The sequence below is a fragment of the Sciurus carolinensis genome, chromosome 13 (genome assembly GCF_902686445.1).
Source record: "Sciurus carolinensis chromosome 13, mSciCar1.2, whole genome shotgun sequence".
In the NCBI taxonomy this organism is placed as follows: Eukaryota; Metazoa; Chordata; class Mammalia; order Rodentia; family Sciuridae; genus Sciurus; species Sciurus carolinensis.
This window is the reverse complement of record NC_062225.1, coordinates 71,569,467-71,591,430: the sequence shown is the minus strand read 5'-3', so window position 1 is coordinate 71,591,430 and position 21,964 is coordinate 71,569,467. Positions and strand designations below refer to the sequence as shown.

The 21,964-nt window shown below is 37.2% G+C and overlaps 1 protein-coding gene across 4 annotated transcripts in view; it reads left to right on the top strand.

The window, feature by feature from the left end:
• Clip4 (CAP-Gly domain containing linker protein family member 4) overlaps positions 1–21,964 on the top strand; it is a 102,369-nt gene that overhangs the window by 54,478 nt on the left and 25,927 nt on the right. For all 4 annotated transcript variants that reach the window (XM_047522559.1, XM_047522556.1, XM_047522558.1 and 1 more), the window contains exons 3-8: positions 7,917–8,056; positions 8,798–8,891; positions 10,085–10,246; positions 11,995–12,113; positions 14,665–14,901; positions 16,291–16,426. In XM_047522559.1, the coding sequence (XP_047378515.1) occupies positions 7,917–8,056; positions 8,798–8,891; positions 10,085–10,246; positions 11,995–12,113; positions 14,665–14,901; positions 16,291–16,426 (888 nt within the window). The remainder of the gene's footprint in view (positions 1–7,916; positions 8,057–8,797; positions 8,892–10,084; positions 10,247–11,994; positions 12,114–14,664; positions 14,902–16,290; positions 16,427–21,964) is intronic.

The window sequence follows — 21,964 nt, the reverse complement described above, 5'->3', positions numbered from 1 at the left end:
ACAAATTTACACAGGGTAATGTTGTTTGATTCATTCTGTTATTTTTTTCCCTCCCCCCCACCCCTCCCACCCCTCTTTTCCCTCTATACAGTCCTTCCTTCCTCCATTCTTGCCCCCCTCCTTAACCCTAACCCTAAGCCTAACCCTAACCCTAACACTAACCCCTCCATAATGTCATCATCCGCTTATCAGCAAGATCATTTGTCCTTTGCCATTCCAGATTTTCTAAAGAATCTCCATACAGCTTTCCAGAGTGGTTGCATCAATTTTAGTCCCACTAGCAATGTCTAAGTGAACCTTTTCCCCCACAGCCTTGCCAACATTTATTGTTACTTGTATTCTTGAAAATTGCCATTATGGCTGGAGTGATGTGGGATTTCAGTGTGGTTTAATTTGCATTTCTCTAATGGTTAGAGATGTTGAAAATTGTTTCATATATTTTTTTGACCATTTGTATTTCTTTGTCTCTGAAATGCCTGTTTAGTTCCTTTGCCCATTTATTGGGTTATTTGTTTTTTTGAGTTCTTTGTATATCTTGGAGATTAATTCTGTATCTGAGGTGCAGGTGGTAAAGATTTTCTCCCATTCTGTAGGCTCTTTGTTCATGTTCTTGATTGTTTCCTTTGCTGTGAAGAAGCTTTTTCATTTGATACCATCCCATTTATTGATTTTACTTCTTGTGCTTTAGAAGTCTTGTTGAGGAATTTGGTTCCTAGGCTCACCTGATAGAGAGTTGGGCCTGCTTTTTCTTCTAGAAGGCCCAGGGTCTCTGGTCTAATGCCTAGGTCCTTGATCCACTTTGAGTTTTGTACAGGGTGAAAGATAGGGGTTGAAGTTCATTCTACTACATATGGATTTCCAGTTTTCCAAGCACCATTTGTTGAAGAAGCTATCGTTTCTCCAGTGTATGATCACAGCACCTTTGTCTAGAATGAGATAGCTGTATTTATGTGGGTATGTCTCTGTGTCTTCTCTCCTGTTCCATTGGTCTTCATGTCTGTTTTTGTGCCAGTACCATGCAGTTTTTATTACTATAGCTCTGTAGTATAATTTAAGATCTGGTATTGCAATGCATCCTGTGTTGCTTTTCTCACTAAGGATTGCTTTGGTTACTCTGGGCCTTTTATGTTTCCAAAGGAATTTTATTTTGAACTTGCATATATTTTTTATTGAAGCATCATTTTATACTTTATATTGATTGTGCACTCCCACTCCCTCACTGTTATTCTTCCTTGCTCCAAGAGTTCTTTTTATTTCTCTTACATTTATTTTTCTAGGTATTGCTACTCAAACCTGGTCCTTAGTTTAGCAGCATTGTTAGTGTAGGGAGACTTAGAAATGTAATCACAGGCTCCGACTGAGATTTACTGGGTCAGAATCTACATTGTAACAGAATCCCCAGGTGCTGCCTCTGTTGATGTTGGAGAAACTCTGGCACAAATAAGAAGGTCCTCCTCTGTTTCCTCTCACAAATACTAGTAAAGTTTCATTAGGAATTAAAATTAATTGAAAGCTCGTTCTTGAGAAAATTGGCAGCTTTAAATAGTTTGTTTCTCAATCCAGAAGTGTTTCTCTTTACATCAAATTTCCCCACTCACTTTTAGTTGTCTTTAAATAAGCCTCACACCTTTATCGGCATGTTTGTTACTTTGCATAGGATCTTTCCCCTCATTTTATTTCTCTCTTTAAAATAGGAAAAAATATATAAAATATATAAAATATAGAAAATATAGTGATAGCCAAATACATATCATATATATCCACCATCAGAATGAACACATATTAGCATTTTGTCATATTTAGCTCTTGTATTTTTAGTTAAAAGAAATAAAATCTTTTTTTAAGGGGGGAGGAAAGTACCAGGAATTGAACTCAGGGGCACTTGATCACTGAGCAGATCCCCAGCCCTATTTTGTATTCTATTTAGAGACAGGGTTGCTTAGCACCTCAGTTTTGCTGAGGCTGACTTTGAATTTGCAGTCCTCCTGCCTCAGCCTCCTGAGCCACTGGGATTACAGGCGTGCACCACCACGCCCAGCTAGAAATAAAATCTTAAAAAGTTGAAATTTTTTTCTGTTTTCCTTTTCCGTATCATCCTTTTGTTTCCCAGAATCTTACATGTAGTGTGAACACATTGTTATACTTTTGCTACATGTACGAGGGTCTGCATGTATGGAGTATTGTTTTGTGTATTTATATTTTTATGTAAATGACAGGTTATTGTATCATTCTGCAGCTTAATTTATCCACCAGATTTTTTTTAAATTTTAATTTTTTTTCTTTTTTTCTTTTTTCTTTTTTTTTTTTCAGATTTTTTTTTTTGATATCTGTCATTCTCCATACATGACTTAGATATTTAATTCATTTAATTGTAAATAAGTATAGAGGCCATTCTGTGGATAGTACCACATTTTGTGTATTCCTCTGGAGCGACATTTCATTTTACACGCTTTTCTCCCTACTACATGATCTGTGCTAGAATAAGCATTCTTGTAGACAACTCTTTGGGGACACATGCAGAAAAGTTTTTTTAGGTATAGATTTAGAAATTTCTCCACTAGAAAAATGCCTGTTGCCCTGTTTACTAAATACTGAGTGGATGAGTGAATTAAACTAAAAGAAGATCTGTTAACTATGATTGATGATGATGGGTTGTACTTGCATCTAGGTCCAAGAAATGTGCAAGGTGCTTTTCCAGATTGAACACCAATTTTCGTTCGATTCTTTTTGGTTGAAACCAACTGTAGGCAGGAGGATCTCAAGTTCAAGGCCAGTCTCAGCAACTTATCAAGACATTGTCTCAAAATCTTGATGTAGTCTAACTACATCTCTGCTGGGGATGTAGCTCATTGGTAAAGCACCCCTGGATTCAATCCTCAGTACTGGACCAAAAAATAAAAGGGACAGAACTAGAATCTGACAGTGGTTGCAGTGTAGTATTCTACTGAAACAATTTTTTTTCTATAGTCATCTCCATTTCTGCCACAAATAATCACAATAATACTAATTTGTGTGTGAATATACCTAGTCTCATTAAACTTGGCTTGATTATTTATTATTTATGTAAATATGGGAAGAAATGTGACTTTGCACTTTCTTAGATATGACATCCAGTTAAACTTTTGACAGTATCCCAAGTGTCCTAACTGACTCTACAAGTTTTTTTAAAACTGGTAAATAAGAAATATTATTAGTTTTTTTTTTTTTTTTTTTTTTTTTTTACAATGGGGATTGAATACAGGGGCACTTTACCACTGAGCAACATTGCCAGCCCTTTTTATTTTTAATTTTGAGAAAGAGTCTTTCACTAAGTCTTTCACTAAGTTGCTGAGGCTGGTTTTGAACTTGTGAAATTGCTGGGATTATTAGACTATTAAAAGACATTTCAGGCTAAGAAAATGAGCCCGTTATTTATACATGTATCTCTGATTATAGGGAAAAGAGATCCTTATTGAATGTATATAAATACAGATATTGCCATGAAAATAAGGAATATTTGGTAAGAGTTTATGAACTCTGGAGGGGTCAGGTAGGGAGAAAAAAAGTGTTTAATTTTTGTTTACAAAAGTATGCTTTACCAAATTGTTGTAAGTTACAGATCTTTTTTTTTTTTTTTTTGTGGTGCTGGGGATCGAACCCAGGCCTTGTGCTTGCAAGGCAAGCACTCTACCAACTGAGCTATCTCCTCAGCCCCAAGAGAAGGATTCTTTAAGTCTGGAAAACAGAACATTGAAGAACCAGAAATACTTTGAACAAAGTCACAGAAATTATAATCGTCCATCCATTTATTCAGTCCCCTGTAATTAATTCTTGATTTTGGTCCAGTAGTCTCATGAATCCATTAGTTTTTCATTAGCGGTCTGGAAATTCTTATCCAGTCTAATGGTATGATTTTAAAATTATCAGAAATTTGTACTTGTTAGAGTCTTTTCCGTGAATCTTCTTGTAGTTTTGTATCATAGATGCTTGTAAAAGCTTTCGGGAAGATATCAGAGCAAAATAATAACTGCCTGTGGATGATGACAACCTTGGGCTATGGATAAAGATTAATGGGAGTTCATTATAGTACAGTTGGTGAGGAAATTTGGTCATTTCTTTGATATTTTAAGATAAATGGAATTATGACTGATAATATTATACCAGGACCTATCAAATTTTTAAGAATTTCATATAGTTTCTGGACCACTTATTAATAACATACCTACACAATTATAAGGAGGGCTAAGGATAGCCTTTATTTGATAGTGCTTCTCATGCCTAATTGGTTTTACTTTGGCTTGATAATTCTTCCCATGCCAATAACTGAATTACTTTAACAACTCTTTCTCTCTGTTTGGAGGAGATTTTTGGGTCTTTCAGAAAAATCCCAAAGTTAGTCTGAGGTCAGAAACTCTTTATCCAGAATTGGAGTTTTGAGAAGTTTGTAAAAAATGTCAAAAGACTTAAAAACACTTAATTGAATAGGATCATGTGTATGTTGTTATCCATTTAACCAAAATGACAAAAATTTAAAAGGTAAATACAGGAAACCATATAGTTGGTAACAAAAAAAAAAAAAAAAAAAAAAAAAAAAAAAAAAAAAAAAGACAAAAAAGCTTTGGCTCTTTTAATGGAAAAACTTAAGTTACCAAAGACCTGGCAAAGACAACGTGAAGCACAGGAAATTGTCTTGACAAAACCCAGAATCTGTTTCCTAAGAGGGCCACTCAGAAGTTAAACCCAAACTTTTCACACTCTCCTATCAAGATAAATTTTATCATTTTAACTGAGAGGAGCTCACATTCTGTTTTTGCACCATTTTGAAATTTATCATACGTTCTTTCAATTTTAGCTTGCTTGGCAATGCAGGAATCCCTTTCCAACTCCCTGTAGACATTTAGTTTTCCTTCATTTCCTTTTCCTCAACAAAAGCCATGTCCTCACGTCTTTTCTTAACTGTCATGCTAGGATTATGTAGATTGGCAAATCTATGAATATATACCTTTTCATAATTCCTAGAAGCATGTTTCCTCATTGTAGCACGAGTATGTTTACTAACACCTAGACATCTTTCATTCATCTGTCCAAAAGCAGATAAACTTTTGTTCAGCAATTAATGTTTCAGTGTTTTATGTGAACTTACATCAACTTAATTAACTTGCTTTTTAACAATTATACTTTGATTACTCATAAAAATTTCATAAGACATTAAATAGCTCATTATCATCTTAAGTTTTTTCTTGCTGAGAAACTTTGTAACAGCGTGAACTTACTTGTAATTCACTTGTTTTATGTAACATGAGCTTATTTGAATAGTAAATGCAGGTAGAATTAAAAGTTTATGTCTGTGTCATATTTAATGCAAACACTCTGCAGGCATATACATATTTTTTTTTAAAAGTAAACCATTAGTATTTTTATTTACTAAAGATTACTCAAGTAATGTGATCCTAAAAGGCATTTGAGTTAGTTCCTATTTTCTGAGTGTTTTAGGAATACTTCATTAGTATAAGCACTTGAGATTTTTACTTATGTCTGTTTAACTTATGTAAATATATATAAACATAAGCAGAGATGTTTTAGCTTTCATTTAAAATTTTGACCAACACTACAAAGTTTCTAGTTTTATAAAGGAAACTGGATCCATCTTGTGCTGCTGGCAGGTAGAACTTCACTCCAATGGCCAAAACAGAGATTTTTCATTTGCATCCTGTACCTTCTTTTAGAGAAGGTAATTTTGAGTTATTTTTATTTTAGAAGTTTCTGCATCCAAGTCAAAGGATGTATTCCATTGTCTCAGAGCTTCAGGATCCTTCCTGTTCAAGGGTACTGCTCAGATGAACTATCTTGTCAGGAGTAGTGGTGCATGCCTTGTAATCTGTGCTCAGGAGGTTGAGGCAGGAGGATCTCAGGTTCAGAGCCAGCCTCAGCAAAAGCCAGGGGCTGAGCAACTCAGTGAGACCCTGTCTCTAAATAAAATATAAAATACAAAGTAGGACTGGGGATGTGGCTCAGTGGTTGAGTGTCCCTGAGTTCAATCCCTGGTGCCAAAAACAAAAAACAACAAAAAAAAAACTATCTTGTTTAAATTAAAGGTTTCCCAAAGTATTCATAGTAATTCCAAGTTATCCTTTGTAAAGTTAATCCATTTTTCCAAAAGGCACAAGTTCTTGGTCCATTGTTGGTTTTGGACCAGTTGGAACACTTCCTTGTCTTACATTCTTTAAGAATTCTTACATTTGTAGATTCTTAACTGTGTGAGATCCCATTTTTCTTTTCTTTCTTTCTATTTTTGGTATGGTGGGCTGAACTCAGGGGCACTTAACCACTGAGCCACATCCCCAGCCCTTTTTTTTGTATTTTCTTTAGAGACAGGGTCTCCCTGAGTTCCTTAGGGCCTCGTTAAGTTGCCGAGGCTGGATTTGAACTCATGATCCTCCCACCTTACTGAGCCTCTTATTACAGGCTTGTGCCAACATGCCTGACTTCAAGGTTCCATTTTTCAACAGCCGTTCTGCAACCCTGGGAATCACATGTTCCCCTCTTTCCCTATTTGGAAAGAGTAGGATGACTGACCAAGGAACTTCTGCAGAGGCCACTCAGCCAAATTCACATGGCATAGGCCTGTGATCTGAGAGACTCCAGAGACTGAGGCGGGAGGCTCATTCAAGGCCAGCCTTGGCTACTTTGGGAGACTCTGTCTCAAAATAAAAATATTAAAAGTATTGTGGGTTGTAGCTCAGAGGTACACTCTCCGAGGTCAGTCCCCAGTGCCTCCCTGCTGCATGCACGTGGGAAAAAACCCCCAAAATTGGAGAGTTGATTTTTCTCTTGTGGATGCTGCTCTCCTTTTTCACAAGCCTTTAGTTTGGTGTTTCTCCTTTCATATTTTTGTTCTCCCAACTCTATAAAATAAGGATTATGTGTACATCTTATGCTTTTGGAAAAATATGTAAAAATACAAAGAAGAAAAATTAGCCCCACTGCTTGTGTTTGTGCTGCAGTCAGAACTCAGCTGAGTTATCTCGGCCAAGCAGCTTACGGGAGGAAAGAAGACAGAGATGGACCTGGCTGTCCGCCCCAGATCTCCCACTTAGTAGCTGTGTGACTTTGAGCCAGTGTTGTTTAATACACAAAACGAGAATAACAATACCTGGCAAGTAAGGTGTTTGTGGCAGTTAAATTCTAAGTGTTCAGCAGACTTTAGTTTCCTAAGGTTTCCCTTTGTACTTCTCCTTTTTATATTTGCAGTTTTTTTTTTTTTTTTGATGAAGACAGTAGAATTGATTTTTTTCCCTTGAAATTTTTTATTTTCTTTGTGAGGATATTTTAAGAAATGTCTACACAGTCAGTTTTGTCTCGTATTCAATAGTTTTACTGATACTGATTCCACAGTAACCCAGCCATTTTGTCCCCAGGTTGGAATAGCCTTTCTCTTTAGGCTTCTTCAGTGGGCAAAAAGCAAAGCTCGTGTATTATAGAAAATTAGGGAAATAGTAAAATAGAAAGAACATTTGAAATTACAAATTAGCGCACTTAATTTTTGGCATATTTATTATTTTTGTTTATGTTGTAATCATGGATGTGATCCAACTATTCATGACTTTTGTGTTTTGAGAGGAAGACTACTGATACAATTTGACATATTTTCTGTGCCTTAGGAGAAATACTTGGAAAATTCAGGTTGAGATATGTGTACTCACATTTCATTTCATCTAAGATAAAGAATAGTGTGATATGTAGAGGTCTCAGTGATTCAGATTTGCCTTGTTTTTGATCACCTTGACACTGGTTTTGAGAATTATTTAAGGTTAAACCTACTTTTTTTCCTAGTGTCTAAAAATATCTGTGTCACTTGAATTTTAGTTCTGTTTATTTATTTTCAATATATTTGAAACTTCTACTAAGTCTGACTTCCACCTTTTTTAAAATTTCAGAGTTTTCCTTCTTTGATCCTAATGATGCGTCGTGCCAGGAAATTCTCTTTGATCCCAAAACTTCTGTCTCAGAATTATTTGCCATTTTAAGACAGTGGGTTCCTCAGGTCCAGCAAAACATTGACATTATTGGAAATGAGGTAAAAAAAAATTGTTACATTTTATGTTTTGCATTGTTGCATTGTTAATGGTGTAGACCCCCCCCATCTGGATGCGGGGTAGTGATGAAGCCCTCCAAGGGTTTGTTTTGCCATTCATTTCCAGGTTTTCAGGGCAGGGATTGGGTGTGCTCTGATTTTGTCCTCCTGCTCCTCATGCTCTGTGCTCTCCTCATACACCTGTGGTTCCAGCACTGGAGACTTTTGGTAGGGGTAGGGAGAAGCACTTTTCATCTTTTCCACTTTGTACAGATAACTTTTGCAAACCTGCATGAATTTATGGAAGGTATTTGGTTACCACCACATTCTGTCTACAATTTTGGATGATTTGGCAAAGATCAGGGCTTTTAAATATAACTTAAAAAAAATATTTGATTCTTGGAGGGAGGGTTTTTTGACCCACATGTTGTATGATTATAGGAGGAGAGTGCTTATTATTTTTTCAAGTAGTAGTCTACCCATGGGGAAAAAGTGTTTTTTTTTTTTTTTTTTTTTTTTTACTCATTTTTGAAAGGAGCAATATTTGGAGTAACAAATTATCTCGGAGTAATTTCTTAAGAATTTCCTTCAGTGCGGTGGCAAGTTTAATATTCATTATTGTTGAGTGCGGGGTGTGGAGTGTAACTCAGGTAGGACAGACTAACTTGGCTCCTCAGCACTGATTTGGAGGTTGCTGGTACTTCTGTAGTTAGGTCGTAATTATGTTTTCCTTGACTTTCTCAGATTCTTAAGAGAGGTTGCAATGTGAATGATAGAGATGGACTGACGGATATGACTCTTTTACATTATACTTGCAAGTCTGGAGCTCACGGTATTGGTAAGTATGTGGTAATCTATTGCTTGCTTGGGTCATCTGCATCTGTGCTCACATGACCTCTCTGTGTGACCAAGACCTGGGAGGGCACTCAGCTGGCGGCCCTCCTCAAATCAGTGAGGATTCTGCTAGCTCCTTCCAAATCCTGTTCCTTTTTCTCTGGGCAGTTTTATACTCTCTGGATGTCTCTCAACTTTTCTATAGCAGACTTCCTGTCTAATTGCTCTCCCAACTGAGAATAGCTGGTAATTTTCCTGAGGACTTCCAGCAGGGTCAGTTCAAAGTCCATTTTCCAGGCATAGCAATCCCTACAGACCCCAGATAGGATTGTCAGAGGTGTGATCCTACTTAGGAAACATCTGGGCATATTTTGCCTCTAGATAAACTATAGATCGTGATTATGTCTCCCTGTTCAGTTGTCTGATATAGAGTGCCTTACACTTTTGGTGCTGCAAGACTCTTACCCCGCCCCCTCCATAATCCATCATTGACACATACTTTGGTAAAGTAAAAATGAATTTTCAATATAAAAATGAGATAAAACCCCAATATTTTTAAAAGGCATAAAATTACATTTTAGTCAACATAGTCAGAAGAAATATTAACTAGGGAAAAGAGAGTTACAAAAATTATAGACAGATTACAGTTTGGGACTTCTGTGTCCATAGCGCACTCTCTCCCTTTTTCCTCCTCCCTTAGAATATGTTTTTTTTGTATTGGTTCCTTTTAGTTATACATGCAGTAGAATCCATTTTGACATGATTATACAAGCATGGAATACATCTTGTTCTAATTCAGACCTTAGTAGTACCTCTCCTTCCCCTTCCTTCTCCCCACCCCCTGCTCCCTTCCCTCTGTGATCTTTTTGCCACAGCACGCACTCAGGAGTAGCACTGATCAGCACATTGTTTTTAAAGGCTTCATAGTATTCTATAATATGGGTATCTTAATTTATTCAACCAGTTTTTATTATTGTACTTTTAGGTTGTTTCAGAATTTCATTCATAATAAACAGTGCAGTGATGAACATCTTTACAGATGAGTGTTCACACCCCCGTGTATGATTATTTTCTTAGAATAATTTCCCGAAAGTGAAGTTTTTGAGATGTAAATGTATATTTAGTGTGCTGTGTCTCACCCACTGGGATTTAAAATGTGTACTGGAAAAAGAAAATAATTTAGAAAATCTTCCCTAGGTGATGTAGAGACAGCTGTGAAATTTGCAGCTCAACTTATTGACCTGGGAGCAGATGTCAGTTTGCGGAGTCGCTGGACAAATATGAATGCTTTGCATTATGCTGCTTATTTTGATGTCCCTGAACTTATAAGACTGATTTTGAAGACCTCAAAGCCAAAAGGCAAGTATTATCAGATCACTGTTAGAAGTTATTAATTGGAGATTTAGATAGTGGCATAAAAGTATAGTTCAAAGTAATTTTTCTTCTAATGCATCTTGTGTCATATGTCTTCCTACCACATTTTATTTCTGAGATAGTTTAGAATTTCTTTCTTGAAGATTAATTACTATTCTTTCACATAAGTCTTAGTATAAAAAGACACAAAATAGTATTTGTTGGGTTTTCCTATCTCTTCAGATTCTCCAGTCTAACATGAGTTTTATGTGTAATTGATTCTCTGTGCTTTATAATTCTTTTGTCTTGCTTGGGTAGCCAGAAATAGAGCAATAAAATCTTAAGAGGTAGGCATGTAAGTAACAAAGGATATTCTTTTAGATGGTGTTCATTTCTGAAATTCTTTGATTCAATGAAACAGATAAAATTTCAGCACCCCTGCCTCCACAATCTTGATGGTTATATACTAAAATTAAGTATCTTAACATCTAAATCCCAGGCCTAGTATTTTGACTTTTTGATTTTTCTCTTGGGGGTCAGTTAGTTCTCTTTGGAGAAAAATATGAGAGCAAGTGAAAAGCTTCCCGTTAATAAAAGAGTATGTGCTGAATTTCCCCCATTGTAGAAGATATGTTTTAGAGATTCCATAGGTAAATGGATTGTTAGTTTCTAACATCAGATTCACACAATGGTCAATTTTCTCTTTGAAATTCTACCCTTTCACTTTCTTAATGATATTGGGGAAAAAAGCCTCTATTGATGGTCTTGTCTTTAATAGTTGAAGAGAGTTTGTCCTGAGCATATCTGGCTTGCTTGCAGTTATAGGTAGGGCATGCAGGGGTGGTGGTGTATAGATTAAGATAGATTTGCAGAAACAAAGGTATATTAAATAGAAATATTATGGAAAGTGTTATCGAAAACATTCAACATGGGATTCCCAAGTCTGGAGGATTTCCTATGACTAAGTATGCATAATGATGATTTATTGAAAGCCATCAAAAGTCCATAGAATTTCAAGATTTCCTTTTCTTGTAATGAACTCCAATTCCTTTTCTTATAATGATTTGTTGAATAGAGTGTTATGGATGGATGGATTGATGGAAATGTTTAGTCTTCAGTTGGTTAGAGAATTCTGTATTGTTTTACATAGTAGGAGCTGAAGAGTTGGCAGTCTTTTTCTGGTAAGGACCAAACGGTAAATACATATTTTAGGCTTTTCAGACCATATGATCTCTGTCACAGTTGTTCAGTTCCATGATTGTAAGCATGAAATCAGCCATAGAAAAATGTCGATGAATGAATGTGCCCATGTTCCAATAAACCCTAGAAACAGGTGGAGAGGTGGGTTTGGCCCATGGGTTGTAGTTTGTTGACCCCCGACCTAAACCCTACTACACCACTGGGGTTGTCACTGCAGATCTGCAAGAGTTCAGTGAGAAGTCTTGGGAAAGCCGTTACTTATACAATATGAATTATTGCCATTCATTACTTTTAATATGATTTAGTTTGCGATGGCTGGAAAATCCATGATAGTATCACTCCATTTTAATAATGAATTTTGTTGTACTAGAAAAATAACCAATTGATCGTTTTGGCCAGATTGTAACACAAATATTTTAATCCATTCTGGTGGGTTAATTTAATTCTTATAAAAGGCTAAAAATCCCCCAAGCCCTCAAGCTTTCTGTTTCCTTTTAAATTATAATAGCTAAATTTAAATTTTTAGTTAATATACTTGTCATGTTTAATTGCAGATGTGGATGCCACTTGCAGTGACTTTAATTTTGGAACAGCTCTGCATATTGCAGCATATAACTTGTGTGCAGGTGCTATAAAATGCTTACTGGAGCTTGGAGCAAACCCAGCATTTAGGGTAAGAGGTTGAAGTAAAAGAATGAAAAAAATTAATATTATCTCCCAACAGAACTGAATTCAGATGTTGTTACCAGTAGGAGAATTCCTTTATGAGTGAGTGAGTGAGTAATTTATATTTATATAAAATGAGATCCTTTATATATAATGAGTATAATGAGAATCCTTTATCTTAAATACATTTTTAAGACATGAATTTCAGTTCTTTTATATTAAGCTCTATAAAACTTGCATTCAGAAAAGTAAACCCCCCCAAAAGTATCATAATCTTTGAGTTTTAAGATCTTTCCTTTAGGTTTTTGATATCTTTATGAAATGTTAACTGTTAAATACAAAAATATATATTAAGGTGATTTAAAAATTAGATAATACTTTAAAATACATAAACTCATACCAAAAGAATAAAAGTTAAAATAAGTTTAAACTTAAATATACCATTTAAGAATGGAGTAAACATTTGAAAAACACAGTTGGTGTGTGAGTCAGCAGTGTCCCTTGGAGCACAGGGTGATAGCCACCGCATTAGAAGAAAACGGAGTTCCATCATGAATAAGCCTGCTCCTGTTAGGAAGACATCACCATTGTTGTTGTTTTATTGTAGTGACTGTTATTTTGTTTTCTTAATGCAAGTGTCAGTTGCTAAATTTCATGGGAATTAACAGATGTGCAACTTTCAAAAGTGAGGACACATATGGTGGCATGGGCCTGTAATTCCTGCTGCTCAGGAGGTTGAGGCAGGAGGCTGTAAGTTCAAGAACAAGCCTGGACAACTTAGTGAGACCCTGTCTCAAAATAAAAAAATAAAAACTGCTGTAGTTGTAGCTCAGGGGTAGCGAGCCCCTGGGTTCAATCCCCAGGACAAAAAAGAAAAAAAGTGAGGACCCGACAAGTCTAAAGTAAATACAGTTTATGACTCAGCAGCACAGTGGTTAACCTGTTTTTTGTTTTCCCCACATGTATTCATCTCTCCAGGAGTAGACATCAGTGCTATACATATGTTCCTTGTATTTTGTATTTTTCTTCAAACTCTGAGATTTAAATAGTACATCACTATCCCAGAAATCGGATAACAGGTCTTCCCTCCTATTACTTAGGACCAAACTGATTTGGATTTTAAAACAAAAAATATTGGGCAGTTGTAAACTTAGAGCCTCATTTAAAAAAATCTGTATGGATCATTCGAAGATTATCAGCAGAGGAAAATAGTTTTCCAGTTAACAAAACTATCTTGATTCAGCATATTAGAAGACTGAAACCTGGACTTTCTTATAAAGTCCAAAGTTTTTGGCTGGGGAAAATGAGGAAGGTATCTTTTCTGAGGGAAGGGTAGTGTGGTGAATAGGAAGGCCCAAGGCAAGGTGGATTGAGGTTAGGGTGCAGATGGCTTGGATTGTAACGTCGTTCCTGCCGGAAATCATATAAATGATTTTGAGCCATTAGTCGCTCTATCTCCGATTTTCCTAATTGGCATACTGGAAGTTTCAGTTATCTTTTTTTAATTGGTTATTGTCTCTCCCACTTTACTATGAACTCTTAAAGGGCAGGGATTCTCTCAGTTTTGTTAACAAGCTTTTCCTTGATGTTAGAACCAAGGGAGAAGACTTGTATGACAGGTTTTTCATTACTTAAACACCATGCTAAAGAAGTGGACTTGTGTCTGGCTGTTTTATCTTGTCATAGGATAAATTCCAGGCCACTGTCTCTTTATAGTGCTAAAGAGCACTTTTCTTGATTATAACCCAAATTTTAGCAAAATGAGAACTATAGTTTCTGTTTCTGAAATCTGAGTTACTGCATAAGTGGACAGGAGGTCAAGGTCACAGAACTGGGCTGGTGGCACTGGAGTGGTGGAATGTGGTCATGTGTCCCTTAATGATGGGGATGCATTTCAAGCAATGTGTCACTAGGTGATTCTGTCCTTGTGCAAACATCATAGCGTGCACTTACCTAAGCGAAGAGGCTATGCTGTCACTTGGTGATTCAGTCTTGTGGGAGCACTGTTGTGTATATGGTCCCGTATTGACCAAAATGTCATTAAGTGGTGCATGGCTGTGGTTGAGTCTGGGAATGGAAAGCCAGTCAGCCCTGTGATTTCTGTTTCCAAGCTTGTCCTCTCTGTGTACCTATGCAATCAGACATGCTGTCCACCCAGGCTTTGGTACCTTCCCAGTGCACAGAACTCTTCTCCCTCATCTCTTCTTCCTCATCTCCTGCAGATCTCCATGCACACACATCTTCCTGGAAGGCCCTCCCTGGCCACTCTGTATTAATAACTCCTCCTACAGCCCCCTCTGTGCCCAGGGTCTCCATTCCCCTTCTCTCTGCTTCTTACTGCTGTTTAATACACCATATAACTTACTTGTTTAATTGTTTACATTCTCTCTCTCCCACCAGAATTTGTGTTCTTCTGGCATAGAGTAAGTGTTCAGTAAATATTTTTGAATAAATAAATGATGAATGCCTTTAACTTAAAATTCTTTCAAAAAAGAATTTTATATGACCATCCACGGCTCTAATTCAGTACGAGTTGAAGATTCTCTGTTTATTTGTAGAATGAAAAAGGACAAATCCCTGCTGACGTTGTTCCAGACCCAGTGGACATGCCCTTGGAAATGGCCGATGCTGCAGCCACTGCTAAGGAGATCAAGCAGATGCTTCTAGATGCAGTGCCTCTGTCATGTAGTATCACGAAGGCCTTGCTTCCAAACTGTGATCATGTTACTAGCAAGTCAATGCTCATGTCTCTTGGCCTGAAGTTGGGGGATCGTGTGGTCATCGCCGGACAGAAGGTACAGTAAGTAACTGCAGGCCCTGAACCTATGTCCATGGCCTGTGTTCTAAGGTGTGTGCAGCATGGTCAGATTTTTAAATTTTTGTAAAAACATGTAGGTAGGAAGAGGCTTGACTGAAAATGTGCAATTTAGATGTGAGTTTACTGTGAAGTCTGATTTATGGATAAAAACTTATTAGAACTTGATAGTGAAGGTGTCTGTGTTTGCATGGGAAAAAGAGGAGCAGAGTATAACTGCTGAGTACATTTAGGGGTATGAGCTGAGCAGTGATCTTACCCAGTTAGTTGTCTGTGCAGCTCCCTCCTTCTGCTCCCAACCTGCATGGGCTTTTCTCACTGCAACTGCACAGAAACTAAGGGATGGAGACCCCTCCTGTTCTTCAGTGTTAGGCTTCAAGATCCCACAAACAGGGAAATATAATCTGACAGTAAAGAGTTCTGTGCGGAGGAAGACTCCTCCCTCGCCCCACCCTACCCAACTGAATATGCCACAGACTGCAGATCCCTTTTCTCCAGAGCTGCAGCTTCTGTGTGACCTTTGTGGTGTTCAGTTTTTAGTTTTCCAATACCTTATGTGAAATTTTTTTTCTTTTCTTTATGCCATGCTGGGGATGGAACCCAGGGCCTTGTTCGTGGTAGGCAAGTGTTCTATCACTGAGCTATGAACCTCCATTGGAGGTTCATTTTTGTTTATTTTTTAATTTTGAGATCATTAGGGAACTTAGTATGGAGCTTGAAACAGGGAATACCTGCTTGGATGCTAAAATTCTCGACATCTTTACATATCAGTATTTGGATGGGGGGTGGTGTAGATTTCTCAGAAAATTGCAGTTTAGAGGCCTGATATATTAAGAAAATGGACTCAATTAGAATTAAAGCTACAAACAATTAGGTCGAGTGACATTCACCAGCTTCCAAAATAATGCATTCACAGGACATTTATTAGTTTTTCACTGTCATGGAGTTAAAACACCAAGAGATTAATTTAGATTGAGCAGTTATCTTTAGTAGTATTCCTATAGCTGTGTCTGAGAATGTGGACCCTTAAGAGAGTGAGTTATTCTGTTTTATTTTTCATTTTGGTTAATTCTAGCTGCACTGAAGAGCAGTCTCCAGCTGTTTAACGTCTATCTCTCCTTTCATTTCCATTGGTAAAGAGCTTCGTGTCTGAACCTCACTGATTGGGTGCCTGCACATTTACAATTCTTAGGTCTTCTTGAAGAATTAACTCTTTTGTCATTATTTCATGTCACAGTTTAGTGTTCCTTATTTGGAAGACTACTTTGAGACGGTGAAACTTTTAAGACTTCTGTTGTAAATTTGCAGGAGTAGGACACTTAGAATTATTAAGAATTCTAAAAATTATTTTGATGTGTATTTTCTTTAGGTTGGGACGTTAAGATTTTGTGGAACAACTGAATTTGCAAGTGGGCAGTGGGCTGGCATTGAATTGGATGAACCAGAAGGAAAAAACAATGGAAGTGTTGGAAAAGTCCAGTACTTTAAATGTTCCCCCAAATATGGTAAGGTTGATGCTCTTTAACTTCCTAAGGAGTAACTAAAAATAGTCAGATTTTACTCTTTTATAGATTTTTTTTTTTTTTTGGTGGTGCTGGGGATTAAACCAGGGCTGATGCATGCAAAGCACATACTCCCCCCTCCAGCCTCTTTTATAGTTTTTGAATGAAACTTTTCTCCTGACTACTTAAATAATAGATGAGGGGGATGTGGGTTTGGGGAGGAGTTTTTAAACATAGGAATTGTTATAGCATGTTCGTTCATATTGATAAGAATTATACAAAGGAGGAGTGGAGGCTGTAGGAGAGGAAGGGGCAGTCACAGGAGGAGAGCCCTTGGAGAGTACAAGGGGCTGGGAGCCAGGGCAGGGGTTACTGGTATTGCATCGGGCATAGCTCACCCTCCCCAAGGAGACAAGTGCTGGGAAGATGGGGAGGTTCTCCTTGGACCGTTTCCTGTATTCTCAGAAGCTGAGACCATTAGCTGATGTTAGGAAAGGGAAGGTATTTGGAAGTTTGAGGAGAGAGGAGATTCAAGAAGTTCATGGAGGAGAATGAGAATGCAGCTGGATCAGGGAGATGTGGTGGATGACCAGGTGCTGCTGAGTGCCCGCCGGGAGCTTGTGGTCATAGACTTAGAGAGAGACCAGCATGCAAGGCTAGGTGTCTCTTTTCCCAGGCATTTTAAAGTGTTTGGGTATAGCTTCTGATTAAGCAGAGTCTGGTTTCACCAGGGTTCTTTTTTCTCAAATTCCAACAGAAGGAATTAGGCAGAGGAGTTGAGGATTTTAGGAGAGTGGTTAGCATGACAAATGGTGGAATCCAGGACAGCTGGTGGAGAAAATGAGGATGCCCTTGGGAGATAGACCACGAGAGCTGAGGAGGTTGGCTGTTGGGATTCGGTGGAGAGGCCGAGGGGTGCTGGGGTTATGACCTGGAGCGGTCGATGCTTCCAACACACATGGTGGAGCTACACAGGTTATGACGAGCCCGACTGGCTGAGCTGGGCCAGAGGGAAAGCTCTCCGGCAGGGACGTGCGCAAGGAACAGACGGCCTGGGCGTTAGGCGGCTGCCTGGGTGGGTGTGGCAGTCACCATGAGCCAAGCCAGGAGGAGAGGAGGGGAGGAGGGCAGGGAGCCAGCCAGCTGCCAAGGTTTTTACTGGATAAGGATGAATATTAGCGACTCCACTTCCACTGTGACTTCCTGAAGGAGAGGTAGCCGGTGGTGCAGTCAGTTTGATGGCTGTGCTTCAGATCAGCATCTCTCTCTCTGTAGAAGCACTCCCTAAATTTTTTAAAGTATTATTTGAAAATGTGATTTTTAATGCCTCTATTTCCTTTAATTTTTCTAATTTGGTGAAAATTTTTGTTTGAATTCATATTTCTCAGGTTGTGGCAAAATAGAATATTTTAAAATGTTTTGTTGTACTATATGTATTCTTGTGTTATTGGCAGTTGCCCTTTAAAATTGAGATATTAGTGTTTTTTTTTTTTTTTTTTTAAAGAAACTGAAAAGAGTTTTAGAAAATACATTATTTAGAACATTGGTCCTTATATTTATTATAGATGTTTTCCCAGTTTATCATTTGCCTTTGAACTTTGCTTGCAGTGTTTTGGGGCATCTAGTTATATATAGTTAAAAGACTTTACCTTTATAAATTGTTTTGCTTTCATGCCTTGATAGATCTTTCTAATCCAAATATTAGTAACAAGGTATTTTATTCCTTTGAATGTTTGAATTTTTTTTTACATGTAATTATGTAATCCACTTTAAGTTTACTGGTTAGTGGCATGAGATTAAGGTTTTAATTTTTGTTTTCCTCTGATAGCTCATTCTGGTAACTGTCACGCAGACTAAGGGCAGGATCAAAAACTTTTAGCTACACACAGGAGAGGTGTACATCAGATTAGGGGAAATAGTTTGATTTCTAGAGATTGCATGTAGACTCCCAGACTCATCATTCCAAGGGCAGGTATTGATTCAGCTAAACACCCAAGGACTACCAGTCCTGCTTTCCATACTGAGGCCTGCTGGGGTGGGGATCCTGTGTTGGATGCGGGAAGGTGGGAGTAAACCTTTCTGCTAACTCAGCCAGGCCTCTCTAAGCTACTTGGAGGAGTTGGTGAATCCCCTGCAAACCAGAAGCCAGAACATTTGTTTCTTCTTAGCAAGGTTTCTCTTTCTCTGTTTCTAAATCTGTCATTTTCCCTTTTATCACAAATGAAGTTCTTATAAATGCTGTGGTTTGTTCAGGATTGCTTTGTTCTAATGATCTTTTGATTCTAGCACACAATAGATTTTTTTAAATTGTAGAAGTTTTATAATACATTTTAATACTTGATGGTAATACTGGCTTAATGTCTTTTAATAATTCCCAAAGTGAATACATGTACCTAGTTTGATAAGTTGAATTATACTGTAAAGATTATTAAACAAATCAAAACCCTCCTTGGACTTATCTTTCCCTGCCTTCCTGCACGTTAGAGGCAAGAACTTTTTCAACTCCTTTAGCTGTATCTTCTGATATTAGTATTCATGTTTGTAAATAATATATTATGAGTCTTTCTTGATTTTTCCAGCTTTAGACATCCGTTGACTTGGTACTGTGATTTAGAAATTCAGTGCTCTTATTCTTCTAAGTCAGTTTCTTTCTTGTTGTTTTACAGGAGCATATTCTTCAGTAGCTTTCTGACAAAGGATGCGTGAGAGAGAAAATGTTTTGAGACTTTCCATTCTAAAATGTTTATTTTGCTGGGTGTGGTGGCACACTCCTGTAATTGCAGCAGCTCGGGAAGCTGAGGCGGGAGGATGGCAAGCTTGAGACTAGTTTCAGCTACTTAATGTCTCAAAATAAAAATTAAAATAAGGACCAGGGGTGTGGCTCAGTGATAAAGCATTTGCCTAGGATGTATGAGGTCCTGAGTCCTGCAAAAAAAAAAAAAAAAAAAAAAAAAAAAAAATTATTTTTACCATTGTGTAGTGCATGATAGTTTGGGATAAGGAATGTTGAGTACATGTTCCTTCAGTATTTTGGAGGTGATGTTCTATTGTCTAATGTAGAGTTTGGTGAGCTTTGGATAGGTGGTAAGTATTTTAGGTTTTGTGGGCTACAGCTTTGCCTCTGCTGCTGTTGTGAATAAGCAACCATAGAAAGTGTGTAAACTGTGCCAGGAAAACTTCACAGCACAGATGGTGGGCAGGACGTGTCTCTTGGGTCATAGTTTGTCAACTACTTTCTTGAGCTTCCAGTATTGCCAGTTAGAAGTTTCAAAGTCTTTCTTTCATTTTTGACCTTTTTCCTTCTCATGGAAGTTTTTAACATTTTTTCCTTCTTTTCAGCATTTTCTTTTAGAGTTCATACTATTTTTATTCCTTCTTGATATTTTAGTGGGGGTTTTGGGAGGAACTGGAATTAAATACATATTTATCTGAAAATTTATTATTCTTTATTTAATTTAGTTTATTAACTTTTTGCATTACTGGGGATTGAACCCAGGTGAGCTCTATCTCTAAGCTACAGCCCCGGCCCCTTTTATTTTCTTTAGAACCAGGGTCTCCCTAAGTTGCCCACACTGGCCTTGAACTTGCAGTCCTCCTGCTTGAGTCCCCTTAGTAGCTAGGAGCACAAGCATGCACCTCATGCCCAACTTTACTCCTTTCTTTGAAAATAATTCTTCCTTATTTGTTTATTTTTAGTTAAACCTTAAAGTTATGTGTCAAGATCTGGGGAAAATCTCATCAGAACTTTGGTTGACTTGAGTGACCAAATAATGAGACCTGTACACTGTGCTCACTGTGGGCTTGGTATCCAGTCTTGGCTTTAAATTTAGTTTTGGTTTATCCTTGCTTAGCTTAAAAAAAAAAAAAAAAAAAAGTCAAGAAGAGGGATGTCTCTATCTATAAATGAGGTTGTCATTGAAAAAAATATTTAATTAAAAAAAGCCCAAATACAGTTTATCCTATGGAAAATTTATGAAAGAAAAACCATATATTTTCCCTGAGATTAAGAAAAAAAACAAAACTCATTGAACTCTAATGATATTACTGACACTAATCAATTAAATTGGAAAAATTATTCATGGGCTGTTTTTATGTGTTCTAATTTTCAGTTTTTTTCTGTTTGTTTTCCTATATCCACACATGGAATTTTTTTTTTTTTTTTTTTTTTTTTTTTTTTTTTTTTTTTGCGGTACTGGGGATCGAACTCAGGGCCTTGTGCTTGCGAGGCAAGCACTCTACCAGCTGAGCTATCTCCCCAGCCCGGAATTTTTTAAGTAAAGGTAATATTGGATTTTAATAATGTAATGAAACATATAACTTGATTTTTATTTTCTTGATTTTACTTTTCATATTTTCTATGATACTACATAAATGTCTTATTTATCAGTGGTGATTCAGCATAGCAGTCCCCCTCATTCTTGGTTTTGCTTTGTGTGGCTTCCGTTACCCATGATCAGACACAGACCAAAAATACAGTACAACGTAGTATGGTATTTTGAGGAGTGAACACATTTCCACAACTTTTGTTACAGTATATTGTTACACTTGTCCTATTTTATTATTACTGTTGTTGATTTCTTGCTGTGCCTGATTTATAAATAAAGTTTTATGTAGCTCAGTATATATAGGAAAGTACCTCCATCTCTGTAGGGTTTGTTACTGCCTGTGATAGCCATGTGCGGAACGTTGTGGAATGTGGATAAGGAGGGACTTCTGTAGTTCCCAGATGTGATTCATCCTGTTGCCGGACAACTTTGTTTTCTCCTCCTTGTGAATGATGTTGCAATGAGGACATGTTTAGGTGTACAGTCTTCCTCCTACTCAAATTATGTCCTCATAATTAATTTCTGAAGGTGTGATTGGACATAGTAGTAAATTAAAAATTAGGACATTCTAGTAACTAGAAATTGTGAAATCTGTTTTCTTAGAATACACGAATGTAAACTGCTAATCTTTGTACCTCTAAGTATAATTATTTCTTTATAATTAATTCCATACAGTTGATTAGATCAGGATTTTTATGTTTCAGAAAGATTGTACAAAGTTTCATTCCCAGAGCATACAGTTGCTGTCTTCAAACCCTCAGCAACCCCAGAGGTCATCATTGGGCTTTAAAATGTGTGTGTGTGTGTGTGTGTGTGTGTGTGCATGTGTGTGTGTGTTAGGCAATGATAAGGATTCAGAAGATTAGAGAGGCAAGGAAAAGCTCATGGGTAGGAGACAGAAGAGAGAAAATAGCAAATAAGTAAAAGAAGGAGAGGCAGGAAAGCCGGGGTGAGGTATGGGATCCAAGGCAGGAAAGCATTTCAAGATAAGCAGAAAAGTGATCCAGTGGGCACTTTTTAATCTGTGAACAGTGCACTCAGGTTTTGTACTGTCCGGAGCATTTCTACCCAGCTTTAAAACAAGTGTTTTAAATATGTTACATTTTAGTCATCATGTGTATTTGTTAGGTTGTAGACAATAAATGAAAGAGTGTAACATACATATTATGACTTTACTTTCTCTTTTTAAATGTCTTGGGAGGTTGGCTTGGTATCT